Below are 18,714 nucleotides of genomic sequence, written 5' to 3'. Positions count from 1 at the left end.
AGAAAGACATCAAGTTTGTCATTATACAGAAATGCAACGTTATAAAGCATATTGAGACCATAGGTTGGTAGATTGGTATGCCATTTTGCTCTTTGGGCTGAGCCTAAGCCTAAGGAATAGGCATCATGGAAACAATCTGAATGACCAGGATTGAAGTCCAGGTCAGAGACGTGAAGACCAGGAGTTCTTACACACAGTGTGGCACTGTGGCAATACAACCACGGTGGTAGGCAGTTTGACATTAAGTTAAACTGAACACGAACCCTTGAGCAATGCTATTACTGAACATGTTTGACAATGGCTAGACCAACCATTGGGGGCGGGCATTTGAGAATTCATTGGCCTTATTTAAGAAATAAAATGTTGAGCAAAAGAGATGGCTCATCAGGTAAAGATACCTCCCAAGACATGGTGTGAGTCCTTGGGAACCTACGTGGAGGAAGGTGAGAACCAATTGCCTAAAGTTTTCTGACACCCACAAGTGAGGCACTGCCACATGCACCCACATACTCCTGCACAGGAATGAGTTAGTGCAATGTAGCATGGAAAAAAACCAAAAGTGTGGCCCATGTAATGACAGCCTGCTATTTCTGGGAAAACTTAGGCCCTCTACTCTCTAGCTTTTACAAAAGGACTTTTAACTATGGACTCTGAAAGTTTGAAAGCTCTTGTCATTAAAACCTAGAATATGCCCTATGGAGATAGTCTTTTTCTTGACTTTTTATCTGGTAAGGTCTTTATCTTGAGGATGCAAGAATACTTCCCTCTTCCTCTCTGAAGTGCCAAGTCACAAGCAGAGCTGCAAGCCTTTCAGTCAGTCCAGGGTGCAGAACTGCTTCAGGTAAGGCCAAATATTCTTAAATTAGTGTATGCAGTTAGAGGCTCAGTCTGTATAGGGGCAGAAGGAGACCTGGTACAAGAAACAGTACAAATTTTTACTTGGGAAACAGAGTAAACTAGTATTACTGTGTGCTTCCTGGGTAACTCAATGCCCAGAGTAGTTTTATTAAGCAGCTTGGTGTATAAGCAAACAGTAGCTCATTATTTAAATGTGTGAGTCAGAAAAACATCTTCAAATGCTACTTATGTGACACTTAAATTAACCTCATGTACACTGGAGCGACCAGCCTACTGCACTCGTGTTACTGTAACAGTGCAAAGTTCAGAAAAGCATGGCATAAAGCAATGGGCATTATCACCTGCACCACTGGGCTCCGGGCCGGGAGTTACAAAACGGTGTAATGAGTTGTGGGGTGTTGGTACTTTGAAAATATGTAAGAAATTGAATCTAGTGGAAGTGGGCCTTGCTGCGGTTCTCTTGCTGACTGTTGGGGATAAAGCTCCCTGCTTAACTTGTTAAAGTCAGTGACACAGCCAGTCCCAGGAGGCGTTGCTTTCTATTCTCTGAAAAAGACCGTAGCAATTTTAATTCGTTCTGTAACGATTTTAAGGTATTCTGTAGCTTGAAAATGCCCAAATGTCAATGCTCTAAACAGAACCGGGGAGATGGCTGACTGGATAAAAATGGGAACCTGTAAGACTGATCTACTCTCCAATACCCACATATGCTGAATAGAAAAGTAATTTTTTTTTAATCAGCCTTTGTAAGATAGAGGAAGACTTGGTTGTATCTGAGCGTTCCAAGGCCGTGAGAGTGCTGGCCCAAAAACTGTGCTTGCAGCAGTGCGTGCAGGGCTCCAGGATATGCTCTGAGCCTTGTTTTTGCTCTTGCATTTCAGACATGCTAAGAAGCGCCCTGCTGTCCGCGGTGCTCGCACTCTTGCGTGCCCAACCTTTTCCCTGCCCCAAAACCTGCAAGTGTGTGGTCCGCGATGCCGCGCAGTGCTCGGGCGGCAGCGTGGCTCACATCGCTGAGCTAGGTCTGCCTACGAACCTCACACACATCCTGCTCTTCCGAATGGACCAGGGCATATTGCGGAACCACAGCTTCAGCGGCATGACAGTCCTTCAGCGCCTGATGCTCTCAGATAGCCACATTTCCGCCATCGACCCCGGCACCTTCAATGACCTGGTAAAACTGAAAACCCTCAGGTTGACGCGCAACAAAATCTCTCGTCTTCCACGTGCGATCCTGGATAAGATGGTACTCTTGGAACAGCTGTTCTTGGACCACAATGCACTAAGGGACCTTGATCAAAACCTGTTTCAGCAACTGCGTAACCTTCAGGAGCTCGGTTTGAACCAGAATCAGCTCTCTTTTCTTCCTGCTAACCTTTTCTCGAGCCTGAGAGAACTGAAGTTGTTGGATTTATCGCGAAACAACCTGACCCACCTGCCCAAGGGACTGCTTGGGGCTCAAGTTAAGCTTGAGAAACTGCTGCTCTATTCAAACCAGCTCACGTCTGTGGATTCGGGGCTGCTGAGCAACCTGGGCGCCCTGACTGAGCTGCGGCTGGAGCGGAATCACCTCCGCTCCGTAGCCCCGGGTGCCTTCGACCGCCTCGGAAACCTGAGCTCCTTGACTCTATCCGGAAACCTCCTGGAGTCTCTGCCGCCCGCGCTCTTCCTTCACGTGAGCAGCGTGTCTCGGCTGACTCTGTTCGAGAACCCCCTGGAGGAGCTCCCGGACGTGTTGTTCGGGGAGATGGCCGGCCTGCGGGAGCTGTGGCTGAACGGCACCCACCTGAGCACGCTGCCCGCCGCTGCCTTCCGCAACCTGAGCGGCTTGCAGACGCTGGGGCTGACGCGGAACCCGCGCCTGAGCGCGCTCCCGCGCGGCGTGTTCCAGGGCCTACGGGAGCTGCGCGTGCTCGCGCTGCACACCAACGCCCTGGCGGAGCTGCGGGACGACGCGCTGCGCGGCCTCGGGCACCTGCGCCAGGTGTCGCTGCGCCACAACCGGCTGCGGGCCCTGCCCCGCACGCTCTTCCGCAACCTCAGCAGCCTCGAGAGCGTGCAGCTAGAGCACAACCAGCTGGAGACGCTGCCAGGAGACGTGTTCGCGGCTCTGCCCCAGCTGACCCAGGTCCTGCTGGGTCACAACCCCTGGCTCTGCGACTGTGGCCTGTGGCCCTTCCTCCAGTGGCTGCGGCATCACCCGGACATCCTGGGCCGAGACGAGCCCCCGCAGTGCCGTGGCCCGGAGCCACGCGCCAGCCTGTCGTTCTGGGAGCTGCTGCAGGGTGACCCGTGGTGCCCGGATCCTCGCAGCCTGCCTCTCGACCCTCCAACCGAAAATGCTCTGGAAGCCCCGGTTCCGTCCTGGCTGCCTAACAGCTGGCAGTCCCAGACGTGGGCCCAGCTGGTGGCCAGGGGTGAAAGTCCCAATAACAGGCTCTACTGGGGTCTTTATATTCTGCTTCTAGTAGCCCAGGCCATCATAGCCGCGTTCATCGTGTTTGCCATGATTAAAATCGGCCAGCTGTTTCGAACATTAATCAGAGAGAAGCTCTTGTTAGAGGCAATGGGAAAATCGTGTAACTAATGAAACTGACCAGAGCATTGTGGACGGGGCCCCAAGGAGAATGCAGTCAGGATGCTGGCGTGCCATTACACTATTTCCCAGGCCTTTTCTCCTCTCCCGTGCTCTTAGTGTCTCTTCTTCTCCCCTCTCTTCAGAAGTAGCTTTTGTAAATCGCTACTGCTTTCTAGCCTGGCCTGGGTTACCTCCTCTGCTGTTAGTTTCAAGGGGGCTGAGGGTGGGGGTTCGACGGGACTTGGCTCATCAGGTCCAACTGTGCAGCGCTGGGTGCCTAGTGGAGAGAGGAGCCCTTTCTTGGTTTCTGAATTTGAGGACACATCCTGCCAGTGGGCAAGACCTCTCCGGGACCCAGCAAGGGTTGAGTAACATTTGCTGAAGGAACACCGGCTTAAAACGAACCCTAGGTCCAAGAGATGAAGGCTCTTCCCAAAATAAAGGTGGAGTGTTCTTGTCCCTTTACCTGAAAGGAGAATTCGTGTCCGTTCCTCTTTGTTGTCTCATTTTGAGTCGGTTCTGCTCTGGGGCTGTTGGGAAAGGCAGTGGTCTCTGATACAGAGACGAATTTCGGGGCCAGCCACCTCTGTGCTAGACTGAGCTAGGACACACAGGAACTCCTCCCATCCACAGCCCAGCGACAGCAGCCACTTTGCAGCACCCCCTCCTGACCCGACTAAAATGACTGTTGTCGCGGAGGTGGGATGGGAACTCCTGTGTGTTGTAGCTCAGCTCAGAGGGGGCTTGCTCTGAAACCGAGGCTCCTCGGGAACCAGAGCCTGGCCGAGGGGGTTCTAGAATTCATCTGGAGAAGCCCTGTGCTGGCAAGCTTGAGGACCTGCTCTTTGTGTCTGTCCCACTGGCCTCCTGGGAGTTTCCATACGTCATGTTTTTCCCATTTCCCATAGGTGACAGCCACATCATTTCACAAGCATTTATGGAGCTGTGACCATGGGACAGGTGTTCATGACTGTAATGACAGCTTGGTTTCCAGTGGACAGCGCTTGTATCACGTTCTCATTTATCCTTCCAATAGAAAACAATTAAACCCTTGTTGCAGTAATTGGCTGCCTGTGCTTATGAGAGACAGTGGTTAAACACATGCTCCGGGAGCTGACGACTGAGGGTTCCGACTTGGTGTCCCCATTTACTAACCCCTGCGGACTCTGTACACACATCCTGGAAGCCTGGGTTTCCTCATCCTTGAAAAGGGACAAAACAGTACCTGCTTCAGAGGGTTGTTGTGAGAATTAAAGGCAATAAAACATATAAAGACTTTACCCAGTACCCTGCATACAAAAACTGCTCAGTGGGTGATAGTTATCACTAAAGAGCATGCGGTTTGCATCCCCCCCCCTTTTTGTTTTTTGTTTTGTTTGTTTGTTTTGGTTTGGTTTTTTGGTTTTTTGAGACGGGGTTTCTTCCTGGAACTCACTTTGTAGACCAGGCTGGCCTCGAACTCAGAAATCCGCCTGCCTCTGCCTCCCGAGTGCTGGGATTAAAGGCGTGCGCCACCACGCCCTGCTCCCCCTTGTACTTTTGAGGCTGTCTCTCTCTGCATCCCAGGCTGGGTTTGAACTTGAGATCCTTCTGGTTTACTCTCCTGGGCTCTAGGAGTATTGGCTTGGGCTATCGCGTTCAGCTGGCATCATTTCTAAAGAACTTCAAGATCTTTCTCCCTCTGTATATAACAGAGTAAACTCCCTCAAGCTGGAGGTTATAGCCAAACTAGCTGTGTCTGTCTACAAGAAGCCTCAGTCCTGTGTGTTCAGGTTCTGTGCTCGCAGGTCACAGGTGTGGATCCTTCCAACACCATCAAGCAGGAGGAGGGAGAGCTTGATCCTGGCATCAGCCTGTACACGCACTTCTTCACCACCAGCTTCAATACCTCCTTGGTGAAGCTTCCAATGCTCCTCACATTGTGCTTCCTCCACTTCCTGACTCTCAGGCACGGGGCACCACCCTCAATCTGGTCCTGGGTATAATTTTAGAGTATCTGTTTAATTAGCCTCTTGCGCTTATAAACTCCTCAGATAGTTTTTGTCTTGTTCATTGCAAAAGCTTGGAGCCACCTATAGCCCAAAACCTAGATTTTATTTATTATTATTATTATTATTATTATTATTATTATTTGGTGAAATGTAGACTCAATTTTAGTCCTATTCCCTGAGGCAGGCTCGAAGCCTGTTCTACTCACCTGTCAGATGAGGATAACAGTTGTCCCTACTAGAGCTTCAAGGATCAAATGGGGCAATCCCTGCTAGATAGACAGTGGGCTGATCCCTGGGGCCCAAGGACAGCTGTTTTGATCAGCTATTCTGGACCCCACTGTTGTAACGTTTCTCACGGCCTCTTCAGGCCTTCTCATCTGGTAAATTGATTGACTACTTTATCTCAAGCGCACTCTGGTAAGTAAAGAGTTTGAGCCCCTAGTGAAACAAAATGCCTACGTCCGTGGGGTTATCCCCTGGGGTCCCACCAGCCGTGACATTGCTTCCAAACTTCAGGACATTCATAAACTTCCAGGAAAACGTAGAGGACAGATTCAGACACTTTGCCAGCTTCATAAAATATTCATACTTTACTCTATTAGATTCAATATTTGAACAGTGTCAAAACCAACTGATAGTATTGAGAACTATCCTTTTCCTCTTTCTTGAGCAATAAAACTACTCAGGAAATGTGTTTTGCATCCTATGTGGCGCAGTTTGAATTTTTACTTTAGTGATGCTAACCTGAATACAGTAGTTCTCAGCTCTGGGAAACTTGATGTTTATACAATATTCTATAGAGTGAATATATTATGACTTACCACTTTCTTTTTGTTTATTTGATTTTGGTTTTGTTTTGAGACATAACTTTGCTACATAGCTCTGGATGATTTTTTAATGAACTTTTATGCTTGCATCTTGAAGTTTTCCTATGCTCTGAAAGCTTAGAGATTTTGAGATTTTAAAGGTCCTTTTACTTTATATAAGGTCTTACCATTCCCTCTGGGATGTTTTGGTTGTTTGTTTTCTATTTCTGTCAAACCCTTGATTACTAATTCACATTTTAAATCACAGGCAAAACAAATAACCGACTTTGGGAGTTATATGCACATATGAAAGAGTTTTGGGGGCAAGAGTTACTTTAGGCCACTGGGCTAACAAGCTGGTTTTGTTTTGAGAACTCCATACATGAGAACTCCATCCACATCACTCCCTTCTGCTCCAAGTCCTCTTGTGCCTCTGTGATCCCTCCCAAATCCATGACATCTTGTGTGCGTGTGTGTGTGTGTGTGTGTGTGTTCAACCTACTAAGTTTATTAAGTGTTGCTCATGTGGACGTATCCAGATCTGACCAGTAGGGACTGGACAACCTGTTGTCCCTAAAGGAAATGGATGCCACTCCCGACTATCTCAGGAGCCATTGGCCACCTGTAACTTTGTATCTAGGGGCAGAATCTTGTGGGGTTTCCCTGTCCCTGTTAGCATGTCAACTGGTCTTGTTCAGGTGTCCACCATGTTGAGAGTTCAGGGATACAGTTTCCCTGTCATGTATGTCTAGGGTTTTGGGCTTCCTCTTTTTTGTTTATGGAGAGTTCTGTCTGTCTCTTTAAATAACTTGTTGGTTTCTTGTTCCCCTGGGATAGGAGCAGAAGCAGCTGTCATACACCAGCTTTTGCTCTTCATCTGACATCTCACACTGCCTTCTCTTCCTACATGGTCGAAGCAACAGGCAGCCCTCAGTGAAGTTCTGTGAAGAAGATGACCTCTCTCCTCCCACACTGGCTGTGGCTCAAGGCTCATCTACCACTCCGGCAACCGTTCTGTTTCATAAACCTTCTGGTGTCTGAGGTCCTTTGATGACACTGCCACTGTCTCTGGTGCTGAGCCTCACGCTATTTCAATCCCCGTACATCCATCTGGGTGCAGTCCTGGGAAAGGGAGGCAGTGGCTGAGAGTCAGGACCATCTACTTCTCTTCCCTACATTTCTAGTTGTGGAACTTTCCCTGACTTCTGGGAAGCATGAGGTCTCCTTGTCCTGGGTCCCTTCTGTGCTCTGTCCTCCATCCACCCCCAACCTCTTCCTGTGCTTAACCTACCTTCTTAGAACCCCAAAAGATAGGGGGCTGGACTTCTGGTAATGCTAGAACTGACTCAGTCTGTTCTGAGAGAATTTTCTCTGGGCTTCCCAGCTTTTAAAAATCACCATTCCTGTCAGGGTGTGCCACAGGCTGGGAGATTCCGGGACTCTCTAGCCAACAGCCCGCACCCCCTCATTAGGCCCTGGAATGTTACAGGATGATCCGTCAACATCATAAAGAAACAAACATTAATTGAGTCCAGTGGCTGGTCTGGAGTGGGAGGCTGACACCTGTGGGGAGAAAACAATGAGCAGCCTCCGCCCAGGGATGCCCTCTGCCCAGCTTCTGCCCCATACCTGCCTGGTCACGGTGCCAGTGACTCCTGGGTTTTATTAGTCAGCACTGACTCTGATGTTTCTAAATCCAGCCCTTGGGAGAGTTCTGTATTCCAGGGACTGTGCCACCAATGTGCCTTTAGTGACATTCAGCATGCCCTTCCTTGTGATTTCAGTTGTCCTAGCCCTTACAACCATCCAGGAGTTAGACATCATGAGCCCTCTTTAAGGCTAAAGAGCCAGGCAGTGGTGGTGCATGCTTTTAACCCCAGAACTCAGGAGGCAGAGGCAGGTGGATCTCTGAGTTTGAGGCCAGCCTGGTCTACAGAGTGAGTTCAAGGACAACACAGAGGCATCATGTCTCAGCCCCCTCTGCTCCCCCTCCCCCCTCAAGGCTGAGGTCTAGAGTGGACAAGAGCTGTCACAGGATCTCCAGTCTCCCAGCTCCTGTTTCTCCTGGCATGGACCACACCAGCTGATACAAAGGCCTGCCAGTCGGGGCACACGCATGCTCATGGTCACAACCATTCTGACCTTGAAGGCTCCAGTCCTTCAAGCCTGAGAGCTGAGTATTATCTGTAGGGGCTTTGGCTTTTGGTGAAGAAAAAAAAATAAGAGAAAATAGGAATATAAAGAGACAAATGGGTGGTGAGAAGGTAAAGAAGAACGAAGGAAGGGAGAGAAAGGTAGGTTTCCGGAGGGTAGGCGGCTGTTGACAGCAGCTACAGGCTGCTCTCTGCCTAGCAGGAGCCAAAGCCCGAAGCTCTCCACTGACTCAGTCCCTCCATTCTTACCAGGGTGCGCTGAGGCAAACGTAGTAAGGAGAGTACAAGCGTACACTGAAGCTCTGCTGGCCAGGGAGGAGTCCACCAGTCACCACCAGTCCCTACTCACCAGGAGGGCAAGGTTGTGTCTGCTCTACTTCCCCATCCTAGAGATGGGCCAATGAAGTGACACAGAGAGACCAGGCAAATGGAAGGTCCTCCCCCTCCCCCTCCTCCTCCTCCTCCTCCATCTCTTTCTTGTTCCTCTTCCTCCTCCTCCTCCTCCTCTCTTCCTTCTCTTTCTCCTCCTCTTCCTCTTCCTCCTCCTCCTCTTTCTCCTCCTCCTCCTCCTTCTTCTTTCTTTTTTTGTGACAGGGTTTCTCTGTGTAGCCCTGGATGTCCTGGAACTCACTCTGTAGAGCAGGCTGGCCTGGAACTCATAGAGTCCCACCTGCCTTTGCTTCCTGAATGCTGGAATTAAAGGTGTGCACCACCACATGACTGTCAGGTCTTCTAAGTAAGCCTTTCCTATGTCTCTCCTACATCCAGATACTTCTTCTTACCAAAGCTACTCCCCCCCCCCCCCGGACACCTGGCTGAAGTTGCCAGACCCCCAATTTCTCTCAGAAAACAAAGGGCCTTTTCTTTGGCTCCAAGCCCTGACCAATTTGCTTTACATGTGACATGAAAAGAGAAAAGAAAAATGTCACTATCTGGCTTTTGGTCCCCTCTAAGCTCAAAGTTTTGACTCAGTCTCACCTTGGGTTCTTTTCAGTTGATGTGTACGGCTTCAATGAAGTTCTGCCATCTGCCGTGCTTTGACAAAGGGAGTATCTGCTAAAATGTTGTCTTAGTGAGACCTTCCAAAGGGTTTTAGAACAAATGCAGGCTACTCCAAGCTGAGCCCCAGGGAACCTTGTCTTAGGGTATCCACTGCTGCAGTGAAAAGACCATTACCCAAAAGCAAGTTGGGAAGGAGAGTCTATTTGGCTTACACTTCGAGATCACAGTCCATCACTGAAGGAAGTCGGGACAGAAACTCAATCAGGGCAGGAACCTGGAGGCAGGAGCTGATGCAGAGGCCCTGGAGGAGTGCTGCTTACGGCCTTGCTCCCCCAGGATGTCCAGCCCAGGGATGGGGGCACCCACAATAGGCTGGGCTAATTGAGAAAATGGCTTAGAGCTGCATCTCATGGAGGCTCCTTCTTTTCTGACGATTCTAACTTGTGTCAACTTGACACACCGAACCAGCCAGTACAAACCTCTTGGCTCTATTAGATCACTGTACACCATGGCCCTCTGTTGCATAGTCCTCTCTGTCGTCTAGCTAAAGTCACTGAGCACTGTGGAAGTTGTTAATATTTCCAGGAGTGATAGAGACATTGGGACAGTAGCTCAATTAACAACGTCGATCAGAGAAAGGTCTTCCTTAACTGAGCCCTGATCTTTGGTTGCTTCTTGAAGGGCAGTAAAGCCCCTCAGGACCAGAAGCAATCAAGCAAACCCTGGCTCTTTCTTAAAAACAAGTAGCCAACCAGGCATTGGTGGTGGTGCATCCTCTCTAACCCCAGCACTTGGGAGGCAGAGGCAGGAGGATCCCTGAGTTTGAGGCCAGCCTGGACTATAGAGTGAGTTGCAGGACAGCCAGGGACAGAAAAACCCTGTCTCAGAAAAACAAAATAGAAACAACAACAACAAGAAAGAAAAACAAACTAACAAGTAGCCAAACCAAGGACAAAACGGAAGCATGCTTTCAGGCGTGGTGCAGGAGCATGCCTCCTTCCAGCCATCGGACTCATGCCAAGGGCTTTTGAGCAGAAATCTAGCAACTCCTTAATCCTGCCCAGTGTAGTCATTCCTGCATTCCCACAGGGAAGAGTTTGCTGTTCTTCCGACATGGGAGGCAGATCAAAAGCCTCAGCTATGTTCTTACCCCAGGCCGTTGGGCTGTGTTATCCCAGACAGCAAAGGACCCAATGGGAGGTTGTTGTAAGGTTATCTGAAGAGTCCTTTGTGACCATAGGAGTTTGTTCCTTCAAAAGAGATAATAGCTGAGAGTTTGATGAGGGTGTGATGCTGCTGGCTTCAGACACGGTGAGACAGGCCAGGATCCAGGGACTGTGGTAGCTTTAGACCCTGGAAAGGCACGGAGTGGATTCTGTCCAGCCTCCAGTTTGACACATCCGTCCTGACACCTCCATCTCAGCACAGTGACACGTGTTTCAGGGTTGTGGTGACTCAGGACAGCAGCAGTCAGAGAGGGACCTGTCTTGTCTTCCTATTTGATACAGGTGATCTATTCTGTGTCCCTCAAACAAAAATTCCATATGCTTAGCTTCCCCCTCATGGACACTGTGGGCACTCAGGGTGGGCACGTCCTGTGTGGGGGATGTGGCACTGTGTGAGCTGGCAGCCGGGACTGGCAATCTTTAACACTTGCTGTGCTCTTGGCCCATGACCCTGTGATCTTCTAAAAAGGTGTCTCTTCTTTACTGAGCTTTGTCATCGTTGTTGTTGTTGTTCATTTGTTTGTTTTTAAAGAAGCCTTTGCCACTCACATTTGAGTATCTCGAGCCTTAGATGATCATGGCTTTGTCTTTTTAGATAAGAGTTTCTTTCTTTTCTTGGACCAAGGCATCAAGGTAGGAGATGGCAGGAAGGAAGAGGGGTTTCAGGTCGATAGAGGAAGGGTGATTTGTAATGCTAGCTTCCAATTTGAACGTTTTGTTGTGTTGGCAACCACAGTCTGGGTGTATAGTGTGAATCCATTAATCATATAACCCATTAGAAAGCAAATAGCAGGTGACTTGTTCTATGTCATTTTGAAGGAATGGGGTCTAGTGGGAAGACCTGGAGGTAGTAAAGTTTTTATCGAGTCAGAGGAAGAATTCAAGCACTGTCCAAGGTGCTAGAGGGCTAGCCACGCCACCAAGAGCTTCCTGTTCAAGACGAGCAACGTTCAGCTTAGAGAAAGGAATCCCGGTGTTGGATGGAGACAGGGATGAGATTGGAAAATGGCTTCTAAGATCCCCATACCTCAGCCCGTGACTAACCACCCCTACCCTGGATGAACTGGGTGGGGTCTGGGTGTAACTTCCCACCCAGGCACTGGTCAACTGAGACACTGACCGCAAACTTGCCGAGCCACCTACTTGAGTGGAAGGGCAATTTGCAAGGACAGTCCTGGCTTGGGTGCTTCATGCCCTAGGGTCAGTCCCCATTCTTAGTCAAGCGTGCCACACCAGCTGCTCCAATAACAGGCTTTTTTGAGCTGTTGTTTCCAGGGCGTCCTTCATCTTCTGGGCTGGCTGAGTACCTCTGAAGATATTCAATGTGCCTTCACAGAGTCGTTGAAGGAATGCTCAAACAAGAGGGGGTATGGGGTTTTCTACTCCATGGCATCCTAAGCCTCTAGACTCCCATCCCTCCTCTCTCCCTTTGTTCCAGCTTAGTCCTTCCATTCCACATCCCTTTCCTGCTAGGCGTCCCACAGGGGAGCTCCATATGATGACTCTACAGAGCGAGACAGCTTGATAAAACTGATAGACCATCTTGTCCTTCATCTGGCCGCATTGGCCATCTACAGACTTCAGATATCGCGACTGAAATGTCCTGAATGCAACTCATGTAGGCATTTCTAGATACAAATCCTGTTTCTTTCTTTCTTTCTTTCTTTCTTTCTTTCTTTCTTTCTTTCTTTCTTTCTTTCTTTCTTTCTTCCTTTCTTCCTCTCTCTCTTTCTTTCTTAAAAGATTTATTTATTTGTTTATTTATTTATTTATTTATTTATTTATTGTATGTGAGTATACTGTAGCTGTTCAGATGGTTGTAAGCCTTCATGTGGCTGTTGGGAATTAAATTTTTAGAATCTTTGCTCGCTCCGGTCAGCTCTGCTCGCTCAGTCCCTGATTGCTCCAGTCCAAAGATTTATTTATTATTATACATAAGTACACTGTAGCTGTACTTCAGATGCACCAGAAGAGGGCATTCTTATTACGGGTGGTTGTGAGCCACCATGTGGTTGCTGGGATTTGAACTCAGGACCTTGGGAAGAGCAGTCAGTACTCTTACCCACTGAGCTATCTCGCCAGCCCATCCTGTCACTTTCTAAGGCAGGATTTCAGTAGTCGCCCTGGTCCATGTGGCTCTGAGTGAGTTGCTTGTCCCCTTTGCTTTGGTATCCTTGTGTGTGAAGTGGGAGTCTGGAAGAGGGACCTTCCAGCTCAGGGTCTGACTGCTGGATCCCAAAGTGCTCCTTTCTCACTTGTCCTTCCCACACAGTCTGCGTCGGAATGGCTGGACCTGCTCACCTCTCCTCCCAGTCGAGTAGCTGTACAAAGCTCCCTTTCCAGAATAGACAGACAAATCAGTGAATGTGTCTGCCCTACAGTCCCCATCCATGTGTGCCCCAGTGGCCCTCCCTCGCCACAACTAACAGAAATACCTAGGTCAGCGGCTCTCATGGCTCCTGATCTAAGGGGCCCTTCTGAGTTCGGTCACCTTGGCACTGCTGGTCCTCTGTGCTAGTTAGCTGCTATCTGGGAGTGCTGAGGGGTGGTGGTGGTGGTGAGTGAAGTGAGGGTTTCCTAGGTGGCTTCTTGTCCTGCCACTGTCATAAGGAGGTCCCCTTATGTCTCTGATGATGGGTGTGAACAGCTGTCTTTGGAACAAATGTAGTGACAGTGCAGATAGAAGGAACTTTGTGACCTGGGAGTTCTGGAAGATAGGCCCTCTCAGAAGGACACCCAGGGGACACAGTGAGGCTCCCCAGGGCCTGCACCTCTCTAGTACTATCTGCAGGGGCACATTGCAGGTGCTCATGTTGCCTGGGACCTTCCTGGGATAGTGACTCTGTCTGGATTCTGTTTTGTTGTTTGTTTGTTTGTTTTGTTTTGTTTTTGTTTTTGTTTTTTTTGGGTTTTTTTTTTCGAGACAGGGTTTTTCTGTGTAGCCCTGGCTGTCCTGGAACTCACTCTGTAGACCAGGCTGGCCTTGAACTCAGAAATCCGCCTGCCTCTGCCTCCCAAGTGCTGGGATTAAAGGCGTGAACCACCACGCCCAGCTGCTCTGTCTGGATTCTGAAATGTTGAAAGACATGTTTCTGAACTCAGCCAGCCAAGCACCCTACCATGGAGTGACCCTGGGGATCCAGTCCTCCCCTGAGACCCCCCCCACCCCCACCCCTAGGGCACTGGCTCTTAGTTGTCACTGAGGCTGACACAGTAGGGAGACCAGAGGGATCTAGGCAGCTCAATAACTAGGCATAAAAATCTGCAGGGCACTGGAATTCTGCACAGCGGTCCCTGAACCTGTAATGGGGGGAGGGGTAGTTAGAATGAGCTCCAGTGACACCGTGGAGTGTGCGGGCCACGGGGCTTCCCAAATGTGTCACCTTTTTGCTGGCCTGAGTCCAAGCCTGGTGTGTAGACTGTACTTCGGATGTCACCTGTCGCCTGATTAGACCCAATCCCTACATTTTTCTTTCCTCATGCGATTTTTGCTGCCTTTGCACAGATTAACCATGATCACATGACTGCTCTGTAGGGCATTTAGGAACCTCGTGTTTTAAGAGATTCGATTTAGCGAAAGAGGCCAATTCCAGGATGACTGACTGATTGCTGGGGAGGAAAAAAATCCCACACTTTGACACCAGGCTGCAAGGGCATTTTTAGCCTTCGGGTCTGATGCTCCTAGGCCCACATGACAGGATTCATGTGTAGGAGGAGTCGCTGAGAGGAGAAACATGGCTTACCCCTGTCTTCTGATGGCCACAGATATATCTCACACAAGCCTGAAGACCAGGGGTTAGGAATCTGGCTCTCGGCAGGGTCACCTCTGAGTCTGTGGTAGTGCCTCAGCCCTGGGGAGAGGAATACCTCTGGATCTCATGAGACCCTGTCGCTGGGATGACTGTTGGACGTGGTTGGACTTGTGTCAGTGTCCCCTGCAAAGACCCTTATGGGAGTGTCCCCGTGGCCCTTGCCTCAGGTCCCTTACACTCCTCTTCAGTGTCTCATCGTTGTGTCTGGACGTGTCTGTGTACCTGGTCCCTTCCCCTGGTTGCCTGCTAGGAGGCTTAGGGAGCTATCTGGTCCATCCATGGCAAGGTTCTCTCCTCTTGCTTCTTCAGCCATCTTATCTCGGCTTCCCGCACATTCTCAGCCTCTTCTCTGTGCCACTGAATGCTGAAGCCACCACACCTGGCTGCCACTCATTCTCTGCCTTCAAGCTCTGCCTGCCTGTCCTGAGGCAGGTACAAAGAGTCCTTAACACCTGAGTGGCAATCAGCTGCATGTCTTGAATCCACTGGGGGCATTGCCTGGCAGGTCATAGAGGACTGTCATCACATGCCCGAGGGCTAGTACAGAGACAACCACGTCATTGTCTCCTCTACCCAAGCCCTGTAGTGTTTGTCTCTGTGACCATGGCGTCTGCTGCCTCTTGCCTGTGTCACAGGTGAGGAGAAGATGCCAAGTCTACCTTTAAAATGTGAATGTGTTTGTTTTGGTTGTTTATGGTACTGGGACCACAGGGCTTGGCACATGCTAGGTGAGTGTTCTTCCACTGAGCTATTATTTGAGAGACTAGTCTCATTAAATTGCCTGGGCTAGCCTTGAACTTATAGACTTTCTGTCTCAGCTTCCCAAGTATCTGGGATTACAGGTCTGCACCACTAAGCTTGGCAAACGTTCTTTGAATTGCTTAACACGTATGCAGTTTAGTAAATGGTCTGGAAATTAACTTTGAGCATTTACTTTGGTCTTCTTCCTAGCTCCCTGTTAGTCTTTTCCTCTTGTTTCCCTACCCTTGATTTAGGCGATCTCATTGTGGTTTATGTCAGCCACGTAAGTCTTTTCTGGAGTCAGCATTAGAAGGGTAAATGAAAAAAACAAAACAAACAAACAAACAAACAAAAAAGATGGGTTGGGTGGATTCTCAGTTCTCTACAGGTCTGAGGCCACAGCTCTGTCCTCCACGTCTCGTGTTATTTACAGAAGGGATAGCGTAGTGTCAGCGTAGAGCGGAGCGCCGCAGCCATCCTTATTCTGTCTGACCCCATCTTCGTCTTTTATCCATCATGCTGTAATGGTCTGTTCCTTACGCCCTCTGGTGCTCTGAGAAGCATCCTTACTTCCTTATCCTCAGAGCCCTACGCTAAAGGAAGAAGGCAAAGTCCTTTTCGTTCCCTTCATGGTTTAGGAAGGAACCAGCCAATGCTATTGCCAAGCTCTAAGAAGTCAGGTGTGGCTCTGAAGTGGACCCCCGGTCCACTACCATCATTTTATATTTATTAAATGGCTATTTGGTGGCTCTTGCCTGTAGTCCCACCACGGGGAAGGCTGAAGTAATAGGATTCCCATGAGTTTGAGGCCAGCTTGGCCTACACATTGAGTTTCATGCCTGCCAGAGCTACCACATGAGACACTATCTTGAAGACATCAGAATTAAAAAAACCACAAACAAGAACCAAAAAGTTATCCAGGTCGGGCAGGCCATGTGTGGTTCTGGCATGCATATACTGAGTAGTGCAGTGTCAGGAGAGTTCTGTGTGATGGCGTAATGCGTAAGGGTGCTTGTCACACAACATGAGGATCTAAGTTCATATCCTCAAACCCATGTCACAAATCGAGGAGTGGGGACACACACCCTCATAAACCCTTCACCGTGGGACCGAGGGACAAGGATCAGATCCCTGGGACTTGCAGGCCGCTGGCTCAGCTTTGGGTTCAGTGAGAAACTGTCTCAATGAAGTAGGATGCAGAGTTATCACCTATGGAGCAAGGATTGGCAGATACAAATAGGGACTGTGGTCAGATTTCCTCTCCCCTCCCCTCCTTTGCTCTCCCTTCTGCCCCTCTCCTTTCCCCCTTCTTCCTTCATTCCTGGATGAAATGGGATTTTTCAAAAATAAAAATACAGTCCCCTACCCCCTAATCACCTAATGGGCTGCCGTGTGTGGTTGTCTCAAGTCCTGCCCCGCTGTATGGCTAAGAGGCCTGAGACCACCGAGGGATGACTCTCTGGGCTCCTGTTCATGCTCACGGTCTCCATGTCTTCCATGAGCATGTCCACCAGCCTGCTTCTATCTCTCTCTAGCTAATGGCGCTTTCCTCTTCCTCTCAGGGCCTCTCACTGAGAACAGTTGAAAGGGCTGGGGGATGGCTCAGGAGTTAAGCGCATTGACTGCTCTTCCAGGGGACCTGAGTGTAATTCCCAGGAGCGATATGGTGGCTCACAACTGTCTTACAGTTCCAGAGGATCCAACTGAAGATCATTCTAGTATCTTTAGGCACTGTACACACCTGGTGCACAGATACACATGCAAGCAAAACACCCATACATGTATCATTAAAAAAACAAAACAAAACAAAACAAAACCAAAAAAACCTCAAAAACCAAAGGAGTAGGTGGACCAGTGCAGCTCCCTAGGCTGGGTTCATGTGGCCCTGTGTCTCTTGCAGCCTGCCACATAGGGCACCCAGAACAGACCTGTTGGTTCATGCAGAGATTAAGGGAAACATGGCATCCCTTGCAGCGCCCATCCCTGACCTTTAATTAGGTGTTGTGCCGCGTTGGAAGCTGCTCTCGCCGTAAGGACTGCGATGTTGTCAGTTTAATCATTTCAAAGGCTGCTCTGTTTTATGACGGTGTAAAATTTGGAAGTCTCATATTAAAACATACAATTAAATGTAACTTGAATAAATTGCTTTAGGCCAAGGAGAACTCCCCCCCCCCCGCCCCATCTCTTTCTTTTCACCTGCCCCAGCCCTCCCTGGCCCCCATTCCTTCACTGTCTGCCTTCAAACTCCCTGAGCCTCCTCTTTCAAGGAATGGAATACAGGGCTCTTTGGAGATGACCAAGTCAGAGTCATTTGCCAAGCCTGACACTTGGGCTTAGGTGATTCTTCATGCTGATGTGACATTAAAAAAAACAGCAGCCTCTATAGCAACCTTCCTGACACTGCAATCCTTTAATACAGTTTGCCATGTTTTGGGGACCCCCTCCCCCCGACACACACACACCCATAAAATTACTTCATGGCTACTTCATAAACTGTGATTACAAATTGTAACGTAAATATCAGATATGTGACCCTCCAGTGGGGTCGAGACCCACAGGTTGAGAACCTCTGCTCTAGAGAGATGGGCCGGGGGTGGGGGTTGGATAAAATGAATGACACCATGCCATCGTCACCTGCCAGGTGTATAAGGGCCTTGGGATTCTGTTAGCTGTTCCAGCTCGCTGTCTCCCACAACAGCCTTCCCCAGTTCCAGCTTTGCTCCTGTCTATGGTGTCCCCCACCCCATTCTTTTGCTCCAGAGCTCACAGCTGCCCCATTTCCTTTCAGCCCCCTGCAGCCACCTGGTCCTTTCGTGTCCTTTGTCTTATTATGCTGCCTGGACCACCCTTTCCTCCTCCACTGAAGCCAGAAGCCTGGCTTATAGAAAAACTAAGACTGTTTTGAGTTGGGAGCTCCTTGAATTCCTTGTTTCGATGACCTGGGATAGGGCCTGAAGATCATTACAGCTTGTCTCAGCAGGGACCTCATGAAGGGACTTGCCAGGCCTTTTGTTTTGCACCAAGAGTCCAGTCCATCCTTGTAAGGCTACCAGCGTGACTCACTCCTGGAAAGAAGGCATCACTGGTCATTCCCAGATCCCCTTGAGAGACACTATGGGGACGCTCGTAGGGTCTTTAAAATGGAGAACCCAAGGAATGTTTCCTTGACTATAAAAACCATCAGTCAGCATCAGAAAAATGTGAAAAAATATGACAGACAAAATTATACGGGACAGGAATATGAGGAATATGAGCCACATTCTTGTCATCTGGAGACAATCAAGCCTTCCTCAAAGGCTTGGTCCATGCCTGCTGAGTGAGGGGAACCCAGAGCTGGCAGGGCAGAGGGATGGCTTCTACAGTTGGCCACGCCCTTCCAGAAGCAGGTACCAGGATGCTTGGATTGGTTTTCTGTGGTCTTGATTTTTGCTTAATAATGTGAGAAAGGAGTAGTTTTGATCTTGTAGAATATCGTCTTCCTATTGCAGCGATGGAGCCCCCAACTCTCTGAAATATAATTTTACCTGGGGGTTACTTTGTGTATTAA

The 18,714-nt window shown here is 49.2% G+C and overlaps 1 protein-coding gene across 1 annotated transcript; it reads left to right on the top strand.

Annotated features, from left to right (window-relative positions):
- Window positions 1–814: 814 nt before the first annotated feature.
- On the top strand, window positions 815–3,911 carry Gp5 (glycoprotein 5 (platelet)). The gene is made up of 2 exons (NM_008148.4): window positions 815–841; window positions 1,740–3,911. Exon 2 carries the CDS (start codon window positions 1,742–1,744, stop codon window positions 3,443–3,445), a length of 1,704 nt encoding a protein of 567 aa, NP_032174.2. The 5' UTR covers window positions 815–841; window positions 1,740–1,741; the 3' UTR covers window positions 3,446–3,911.
- Window positions 3,912–18,714: the final 14,803 nt, after the last annotated feature.

The sequence above is a fragment of the Mus musculus genome, chromosome 16 (genome assembly GCF_000001635.26).
Source record: "Mus musculus strain C57BL/6J chromosome 16, GRCm38.p6 C57BL/6J".
Classification (NCBI taxonomy): Eukaryota; Metazoa; Chordata; class Mammalia; order Rodentia; family Muridae; genus Mus; species Mus musculus.
Note: the sequence above shows the minus strand (reverse complement) of the source record. Positions and strands in the feature narration are given on the sequence as shown.

What these genes read in the sequence shown, in the direction of transcription:
- Gp5 (NM_008148.4), top strand. Translation starts at nt 1,742, where the DNA reads ATGCTAAGAAGCGCCCTGCTGTCCGCGGTGCTCGCACTCTTGCGTGCC.